Below are 9,861 nucleotides of genomic sequence, written 5' to 3'. Positions count from 1 at the left end.
TTTAAAGCACAGATGCACCTCCTGTGAACAACCAGAGACAAACCCAACAATATAATAATGCAGTCCAAGTCGGTCATATATACATAGAAAATACCATCAGTCATGACATCAAAAGTACAGAGAATCAATTCAGGTTACAACAATGAGGATGACATCTCACAAGCAGAGTAAGTAATATGTTAAACCCTTTTTATTAGACAGCCCTCATTGTGCACTGCAGTCATAATAAAGCAGATTACATCCTAGGTAAAAGAGAAAACACATTTTTATTGTCAGCCTAAAGTCAGATCACAGGCCATATGGAGCTCTGAGTGTAGCCTAAAACTACACACATACACATACACACAGAGTCCCAGTGCATAATACAACCGGAGGCATGTGAATAACTAATGTCCACACACACACAGGCGCAGGCTCCACTCCACCGCTGTGATATTCAGAGGATGTGTGAATTACACTGTTACGTAACCAGGTAACCCTGTGCGTCTCTCTCTCTGTCTACACACACACACACACACATACACACACCCACGTCACACCGACACGCGCGCGCACAACGCTGCCCCAGCAGAGAACATGTGCTGCCGGGGAGCGACCACGCCTCCACCCGACGTCTCACATGCTGCCGCACACATCCACTGTCTCCTAACGATGCGTTCAGGTCTCATGAGAGAACAAAGGAAGTCTCGGGATGAGGCGTTGTAGTGGGGATTTTTTTTTAGAAGCATTCTGCTGCACTGCATGTTACAGGAAATGTAGAAAAGAAAAATAAATCTTGATTGTGTTTAATTGTTTAGACAATTGGGTATTTGCCATATGAATACACATTATATGTAGCCTATATGTAACAGTGCAAGTGTTATTACCTTCCAACCATGGTGAATACTGCAATATTCATACTCAATTAATATATTTTTTTTAGCATTTGTTTTAGTAAAATACCAATTTTCCTGATGTCCCTTAATGCAGCTTTATATAACAGGCCCTCCCAGGTGTGTGGGCTCTGCTATTCAGCTGAAACGTGGTGTAACTGGCAGACCACACTGTATGATAATAAACCAATACATTTACTTATAAAAAAAAATGTCACAAGCCATATAGCCTATTCATATACATATATAAACAAAAACATATATATGTGTTGTTGTTTCATGATTGACGTCGTTTGAATGAGGCCAAAGGTAAATTCACTTCAGCCAAAATTTCCACATTATTTGCACTAGTTGTGACACCACCAGCGTCATCTCATTGATAACAGTGTGTGGAGTTAAATGTCCATCACGCAGCTCACTAATGCTACCTTTATGTGCTCCTCGTAAACTCCTGCTTCGGACCTCCATGTGAACTCCACAAGACAAGACAAGACAAAAACTTTCCCGCATAGACAGCCACTTAGTTGTTTTATGATGTGTGTGTTTTTCCACACTGCCTTGTTGTTGTTGGAGGATGAAAGGCGGAAAATTCATCAATATATCACATGGATGACACAACAAGAATGTGACCTCTTGCACATATTTTGTGTCATCTCCTTCAGGCCACTGTAACTTTATTATCACAACTATAAAACAAATGTTAACAACCTTTTTTTTATTCACGTGTAAATTCACTATTGTCACTGAACTGTCACTTTGTCGCTCCAACGCACCCTGTCGCTTTAATATTTACGGCAGCAGTTTGAAAAAAAAAAAAAAACACACACATCATACTAGCAGCACCAAATGCAACGCTCACGCGGACCGTCAGACATCGCCGCTCGCGCACGTGTCTCGGCACGAGATTGGCCAAACCGCGTCTGTTACGTCACCGCCGAGCTGCCCAGCGCGCACCGACACGCTCATTAATATTAAAGACATAGGGGGAGGGGGGCGGGGCTACGCAAATGATCATCATGGATGCTTTCAATACATGATCAGACGGACTTGTTTCCAGGACAGCCCGGCTGTAGGACGGCGGCTTCGGCTTCAACGTGTTTTAGTTTGTTTTTTTTAATCAGTTTGTAAAGGCAGAGGTGGAGATGAAGCTGCAGCCTCCTCTGGTGTGGACATGTTTGGATGTTTTCCTGCGGGCAAAAGTGAACGGTTTCCTGTCATAGCGTGGATGAAACACTGACAGGTGAGTGAACTGTTTCAAAGTATTAAAACATTTCTTTTTTTCTTTTGATCCGGTGAGTTATAATAGTAATGGCGTCTGTTGGATATGAACTTCAACACTATTATGTCATAGTCAGTCGTTCTTTTGTCATGTTATATAACAGGCTTTAGATGTTTGAGTGTTGATTGTGAACATTGGCAGTGAATGGATTTATAGCAGACTTGTGTGTGTGTGTGTTTTTTTCATTGGGCAGTGGCAGCAGTGTATTACATAACAGTGGTGGGGGTGGGACTGTGCAGCCTGCCAGGGACCATTTTATCAAGTTCCTCCTGCTGCCTCATCCACATGTGCATGTTGTCATGTTTATACAGGAGACAAAACTCCACTATTGGGCTTATTGTCATGTTTGTATATGTGTGTGTATCTTATTCATATGGATTTAAAGCACTGAAGACATTTTCATACTGTTTCTACAGGAGCTAAGTGCTGCCTGCCCAGAGTTTTCAGCAACACTGTGAAAGTTTTATTATAAAGTATCACTATCAATATAGTAATGTCAAATATCGCCATGTTTGCTGAATACATTTTAGGATTTTCTATAGTTGGCGAAAGGGTTATTCATTTGTCTATTATGTATTATCCTTAAGCCTTTCCTGTGTTAGGCTAGATACTTAGAATGTCCTGTAAACTCTTTTGTTTGGCCATATGTAAACTGATTCTCGAACAATGTCTAAGAAGCAGCATGACAAGAGACTGTAAGTTCTGTCAGACAAGCTCACTGCACTTCTTACATTTCTTTTTCACATGTCCACAGTGGATCATTTGTAGCAGTTTAGCACAGGAAGTGGCCCCGAGGATATCTGATCATGAATCACATAAGCTGTGATATTCATTGCATAAGAAGGCTGATCGTTTCCTGTCATTACTCTAATCTACTTGCTAACAAAATTCCTATTTATTTATAATGCTACATCCCTTTTTACATTTGATTCCACTCTCCGTCCCTCTGATGTCTGTAGACTTATGATATGTGGTTGAATGTGCAGATGATATGATAAATAGACATTTGTATTCTTATCTGAACACTTAATCAAGCGCAAGTGAACACATTGAACATGAACCCATTCATTAACATTGCTCTCAATATTTTTGTCAAATGTACATGCATCTGTGCAACAAGCTTTTTTAGTTTAAACTTAAATTACATGTTTGAAGTCTTAATTACTGATCTCACATGTTCTGCAAAATGTTGTGATATTTGACAGAAAGTCAGTAATTGTTTCTGGCATCAAATGTGAGTTGAGAGAGAATAATAAATACATTTTATTTATATCGCACTTTTCAAAAACAAATGTCGACAAAATGCAGATTATGTAAGTGTAATGTATAATACATGGATATTATAACAATGATAATGTTAATAATTATAATACATTTGGGTCATATTCACAATTCAACTTTTACTTTGTATTTTGTCTCTTTTTTTTTTTTTGGCAGATGACTTGGACTGAAACGTCCTGAAACGTGAGGGTAGGGAGGTGGAGAGTGAGTCTGTGACCACAACTCTACAACAGTATACAATAACAGTTAAACTTAATAGAGGGTGAAAAGGAGAAAAGACGAAAAGAATAGACTTGGGGAGTCGATATCTTGGAGCACTTAACCTTTTTGGGCACATGGGGACCCAATACATCACAACGTATTTTATTTCCTTGTATATTCCAACACTTACCTTTGCTTTTCAGGTAGAAGCCAAACCAATGTATCTTGAGGGATTATAGGTTGAAGACACAGGTCCATTCAACATAAATTTGATACAGATTGTATTGGTGGGTGTTTCCAGGTTAATGATTCGGTTGTGTTAACATTGTATAATGATAATGATGCTGACATTTTGTGGCAAACTTGACTGCAAAAATCTACATGTCAGAGGAAAACATTTGATTGTTTGATTTCGTATTCACAGATCCTGAATGCCAAAGGAACAGGGGCATTATGGGGAGCGAGCTGCCCATAGCAAGAATGCCAAGGATAAGAGCAATAGTGCCACTCTGCGGGCGTCGCAGAGTGGCGGCCGCATGGCGCCATCTGGAGTGGGTAACATGAGCAGCCGCATGCGCTTTGACTCGGAGAAGGACTCTGAAAAAGACTCCGGGTACTCAGGTGAACAAACGTGCATCTAGTTACATGGATGTAGAACATAACCCCTACACCACTGTACATATTTATGTGAATTAAACATGTCTGCTTCTCATACTGGAATCAGTTTTCAGTTTTTTATGAAGGAAAAGTAAAGTAACCAAGATCTTTCTACCAAGGCCTTTCTGTGACCATGGCCACTGTGGTGTCACCATAGATGTTTTTGTAGCCTCCACTGTTCAATGTTATGTCCTAACAATGCTACAGTTGTAACAGATAAGGCTGAAGGTTCTTCACCAAAAATCACATGGCTGCAAAGATCTGAGTACTTTCTGACTGTACTGTATACTGTCTTTTGTCTTGTGTCTCAGAGGCGGGCTCAGACTTTGTGCACACTGATGTGGATGACAGGCGCAGCAGCGTGAGTGAACCTCACAGGGAAAGCAGCCGAAGTCTGAACAACAACAACAACAGTGTGAATGCCTCGGGCCACAACATGGCTCCTTACGAGGAGCTCGCCCCCATTTACGTCATCAAAAACCTGGTAGTCAAGCAGGTGAGATACTCAGTTATACAGTCGTACATACAGTACAACTTCCTGCTTTGTTGTATCATTAACTACAGCTCTTTTAATTTACATGACTGTTAACATGCTTCTCAATTTTAACTGTGTTAGGTAATTACCTAATGCATTTTACAATTGATTGATCACAATCTTTTTAATCCTTTTAAAACTAAATTTACCACTGGGTGTGAACACAAACAGTATCTTATACACGGTAGTGTGTACATAAAGTATATACTGTATTTTAGGGCTGTAACTAACTGTTATTTTCACAGTTGATTGATCTAAAAAATATTTTGTAATTGAGTTAATTTTAGTTGTCATTGATTCTTTGGTCTAGTAAATGTCAGAAAAGGTGACAATACAGTCTGTGAGAGTCCAAGGGGATGTCTACAAGTGTCCTGTTTGGTCCCATTAATACCATAGTCCAAAATGTTAAGATAATCACTTTACTGTGAAATATTTCTTTCTGAAAGGTAGAGTACAGTAGCCTGACAAGCCAGACTATATCATTAACATGTCTAGTCTGGCAACGACCGGTAGAGCTGGCTCAATCCAGGGGGCGGGATGAAGGCTGTCTTTCAAACTGCCTCTGCACACAATAGGGTAGCGCTACGACCAATCAGAGCAAAGAGCAGGATGTCGTTAGCCTGACAAGCCAATTAAAATGTATGTTGTCATCGCATTAAGCCCGCCCAACGACTCTCTAAACAGATAGAGCGCTGTGATTGGTGAACACAAACGGTGTTCGAGACTCAAAAAGTTCCTATGGCTCGTTTCTAGACCCACCTATGGAGCAAATATATTTGCTGCCGCTAGGGTGTGTCTAGATTTCTAGGCTAAGAGTACAGAGCTTTTTCATTAAAACCAGCTGTCTGTCGCTGATGGAAACCAAAACAATGAACTGAAAGACACAAAAAAGGGGGAGAACTGGACAGTGGGTGATTAGTCGCTTTGCTTTTGTCATTGACAGGTACACCTTCCACATATCTCAGTTGTTTTTCCATATTTAACATAATTGCTTTAAGAGGTGATGATTTATTCCACAAGTGCAGTTGTGATAACATGTCTCCAGAACACTTGGAAGATACTGTATATCAATAGAATAATGGCATTAAGTCAAAGGTTTTGCCAAATCAAAGTTATTTATTAGAGAGATAATGGAAATTAAAATTTATCTCATTTACTGTATCTTTGTGTTCCAAGTTGACCCAGGTTATGGATAAAATCCACACATGGCTTTACAGTATACAAAACATAAGCAATCTGATATAAACGGTAACAATTGCAGTGTTCAAGTGTTTCTTATTTGATCTTTTTCTTATATTAATTCATTTATGGCCTCAGTTATATTGTGTCCTGCTGCTTATGTCTTTTAGACTTTAACCTCCTCCATATCTTCTGCTCTCTCCTTTACTCTGGCCGCTTCGCTGTTTGATGCTCACATATAACCCTGCTCACAACCTCCTTGTGGTACAGTCTAGACCAGAACAGCACCTCCATGGGCCCCTGGCGTGGGGCGGGGATTGGCACACCCTCACCGGTGCCAAAGCCCCCACCCAGCTCTTGCTGATCCAACAGCCAGCAATGCCTGCTCCCTCCACCGCCACCGCCCTGCCTCCTTCATCCACTCATGCTGCACGCCCGGGTCATGTTAAGACAGGAGGCAGCAGCCGCAGCAGCAGCCAGAACCACAGCCACAGCAAGAACTCATACCTGCCCATCCTGAATTCTTACCCTCGCATCGCCCCACACCCCAGGAAGGACGCCCATGTGAGCAAGACTACCACATGGGTGGAGAAGGGTAAAGAGAGTGGCAGCGAAGGCCACAGCCAGAGCAAGAGAGTGTGCACCGAGGAAGAGAAGCGAGAGGCCGTATCTACCACCACCCACCACCTCCTGAAGCCCCAGCAGCATCAGAAAGAGGGCAGAGTCCATTCCTCTTCTCATTATAAAAACAGAGGAGGCCACAGCTCCTTCCCCAGCTTGTCCCACTGTCCCGTTCCCGGCCATGTGTCCTCCACCACCCATCATAAGTCCCGCCACTGCCAACAGAGCGTGGGCTCACCCTCTGTCTCCAGCACCCAGACACCCTCGCCGCCTTCTTCCTCCGACTCCTCCTCATCTTCTTCCTCTCCTCCCTCTTCATCTCCCTCTTCCTCCACGGCTCACAGCCCGTACCGCCCGGCCCCCGACAGCTCGTCCGTCCGGGAGCGACGTTTCTTCAACACGGCCGGGATCCTGAACCAGTCGGGCCTTCTGGCCATCACGCTCAGCACCAAGGAGCTGCTGAAGCAGAACGCCGCCACGGAGAGAGAGATCGCCCAGCTCCGTCAGCACACCCATCTCCTGTGCCAGGCGGCCCAGGCCAACCAGAGCTCAGAGAGCCTCGACAAACTCTTCCAAGCCATGACCGAGTCGGCCTCGTACCCCAACTTAGACTTAAATCAACTGAAAGCCCTCAGCAGCAGCTCTCAACAGAGCAAAAGCAGAACTGAGGACGACAACGAGAAAGATAACAACATCAGAACCACTAAAACTAACGGCGCAGTACAGGTGGTGTCTTTACACACTATAGATGATGAGACATCACCGCCCTCGCCGCTGTTCGCCCCGTCACCAGACACAGAAGAAACATACAACGGGGATCTTCTGGACCTCCTGTCCAGCTCTGTCTCTCTTTCTTTCCCCGAGTGTTTTAATGAGCAGAGACGCAGACAAGAAGCCACAGACAAGGACTTCAATGATCTCACCATGTTGCCAGAGAGCTCACTGCACAGTGACTACTTCCTCTAGCTTCCTTTGGAAGAGGACATGGTTCTGTAATGACTGGCAGGGAAACATGGACCTAGCAATACAGAGAGCATGGCTTTTTGAATTATTTATCATGTCTGTAAAAAGAAAAAAGAAAAAAAGACTTGCTGAAAGTTGAGAATGATGGTTTTATGAATTTGATTTCCACATGATTTAATGTTGAGTATGATTGATACATTTTTCACTGATGCCTGGCATCAGGTGGTGACATACGCAGTCAGTGATGGATGTCCTACGTACATGTCCCAAGAACAAAAATAACTGACATGTGTCTCCAGAGAAAAAGAAAACATGAGTCATCTATTGTTGTAATCATCGCTCAGGTCTGTTTTGAAGACTTCCTGCATTTATAAACTGATCACAATCAACTGATTTACGCAGGAGCTGACAAGATCTCAGCAATTGTTGGGCTGTTTTATGATTTATTTGGCTCGGTTTTTACAAAATGCAAATAGGCAAACATTCTGAATTATTCATCCCTTTAAATACAAAATAGTGTTTTAAGTTTTGCAGACTTAAAATATTGTAAGGCATAGCCTATGTGGTAGTAGTGGTAGATATAACAATGTACAAGGTGGCAGTCTTGATTTTTATTCACTACATCGAAGTATCTACTGCAATCCAAACTTAATTAGCAGTCGTTTGACAATAAAAATCGAAACAGCAGAAAAGATTTGATATTTATACTATTTTTGAAGGGGAATCTCCTTTACACAGACCATTTACATCCATCCATATTCTAAGTGCACAGACAGTGTTGTCCATTGGACCATTTGCGGCTGTGTCTGCAGATGATGATCTGGCACATGCACATCAAACTAATCATCTATACATGCCCATTATCACTTTTCCACATCCAATCTGATATTTCTACTGAGTTGTTGTATGGTCCTATTTGACAATGCAAATTGTGGGTTATTTACATTTTTTTTCCTCAGTTATTTTTGAGAATGTATGTGTGTGTATGTGCGTGTGCGCGTGCCTACATGTGTGAATGTGTTGACACATCTGTGCTGTATTAGCTTGTAAACATGGATTTGCTTAAACAATTTTAATTATAGATTTAATTAATTATCTTTAGATTGATTGTAGATGTGGGACACTGATCTTTACAACTGTCAAATGAATCCTAATCAGGTGTATGGTAATAAATGGGTTCCTCAAATGTTCTCAGACACAACCTTTAACAATAAATCTGCTCTCACACATAAACACATCTATGGAGATTGTGTCTTTCATCTTATTTTGTGAACTTTGCCGAGAGTTTTTCATTTTCTTCTTGTGAGTTTGATGCATTACCAGGTTAACTAATGTTATGGCCTCTTTGGAGGTATAAAGGCACAGTTCTTACGTGCCTCGCCTCTCACATACTATATTCACAAACAAGGCTATGCCATATTTCTATATTTGTGTAATAATAAATTCTACCAGACTTCTCTAAACATGATCTCATGTCTTCTCACATGTTGAAGCTCTTCCTTGACTATTGTTAATAAGAATAGCTCATAATCTTCATCCATAGGGCTCAAAGGCACTTCATGCTGTCTCTAAAATTGCTATCAATAAGGGGCCCTATCATAACCTTGGTTACTGTGGTTACTGCAGACTAAAGTGGAGCAGCCACACTAAATTAGAGAGACTGTGAAGAGAGTATTAAAAGTAATAAGTAAGCATACATGCTTTAAAAGTATGTACAGTATATCAGCTGTACTTGTGAGGGTGAATATGGAAGAGGTGCAAAGCTGGGACTGAATAATAGTGCTTTTATTGACAATCTATGGGATGAGCATGCAGTTTGACAAGATATGTGTCATTTTTTTTTTCGTGTTTATTGGTTTATTTTTGCTTCATGTGTCATTGTTCACATCAAGATTTGACAGCTCACCTATCGCCAGTTCACATATTATCCCAGTAGGTGGCAATGTTGTCCAGTATTTATAAAGCTATCTTAAAAGAAGGAAAGATAAACATATGAAGTTGGGTGTTCTACATTTTCTTATTAATGATGTACTATTTCCACTATGTGTCCTCATGTGCCTAGAAATCCATTGCAGACTTCCACCTCTCTCTATTTTGTTTTATTCATAACATTGCCCCAAGTAAAAAGCCTTATTTCAGTTTTCTGCTTTTTTGTTTTATAATATGCCATGCAAATGTATACCCTGGACTGCAATGCTCTTGCAAACATCAGAAGAAAATTTGCCAGTGATTCAGAAATCAGTTGAGCGTCTTCATCTTCCATCACCTGCTTC

At 41.4% G+C, this 9,861-nt stretch overlaps 1 protein-coding gene across 4 annotated transcripts; it reads left to right on the top strand.

The window, feature by feature from the left end:
* The first annotated feature begins 1,868 nt into the window (after positions 1–1,868).
* On the top strand, positions 1,869–8,821 carry LOC310996806 (uncharacterized protein). Of its 4 annotated transcripts, XM_083986293.1 has the most exons (6): positions 1,905–2,112; positions 3,589–3,636; positions 3,837–3,920; positions 4,058–4,254; positions 4,602–4,786; positions 6,275–8,821. In XM_083986293.1, the coding sequence occupies exons 4-6, from the start codon at positions 4,065–4,067 to the stop codon at positions 7,589–7,591; spliced, it is 1,692 nt and encodes a 563-aa protein (XP_083842419.1). In that variant the 5' UTR covers positions 1,905–2,112; positions 3,589–3,636; positions 3,837–3,920; positions 4,058–4,064; the 3' UTR covers positions 7,592–8,821. The 4 variants fall into 4 exon arrangements, with proteins under 4 accessions (XP_083842418.1, XP_083842419.1, XP_083842421.1 ...); XM_083986295.1 differs by lacking the exon at positions 3,589–3,636 and having other exon boundaries at positions 1,912–2,112; XM_083986292.1 differs by lacking the exons at positions 3,589–3,636; positions 3,837–3,920 and having other exon boundaries at positions 1,869–2,112.
* Positions 8,822–9,861: the final 1,040 nt, after the last annotated feature.

Source organism: Trachurus trachurus, assembly GCF_905171665.1.
Source record: "Trachurus trachurus genome assembly, chromosome: 14".
Classification (NCBI taxonomy): domain Eukaryota; kingdom Metazoa; phylum Chordata; class Actinopteri; order Carangiformes; family Carangidae; genus Trachurus; species Trachurus trachurus.
Note: the sequence above shows the minus strand (reverse complement) of the source record. Positions and strands in the feature narration are given on the sequence as shown.

What these genes read in the sequence shown, in the direction of transcription:
- LOC310996806 (XM_083986292.1), top strand. Translation starts at nt 4,065, where the DNA reads ATGCCAAAGGAACAGGGGCATTATGGGGAGCGAGCTGCCCATAGCAAG. An exon ending in AAAAGACTCCGGGTACTCAG is followed by an intron (nt 4,255 to 4,601) that starts GTGAACAAACGT and finishes CTTGTGTCTCAG; the next exon opens with AGGCGGGCTCAGACTTTGTG. An exon ending in AAAACCTGGTAGTCAAGCAG is followed by an intron (nt 4,787 to 6,274) that starts GTGAGATACTCA and finishes CTTGTGGTACAG; the next exon opens with TCTAGACCAGAACAGCACCT.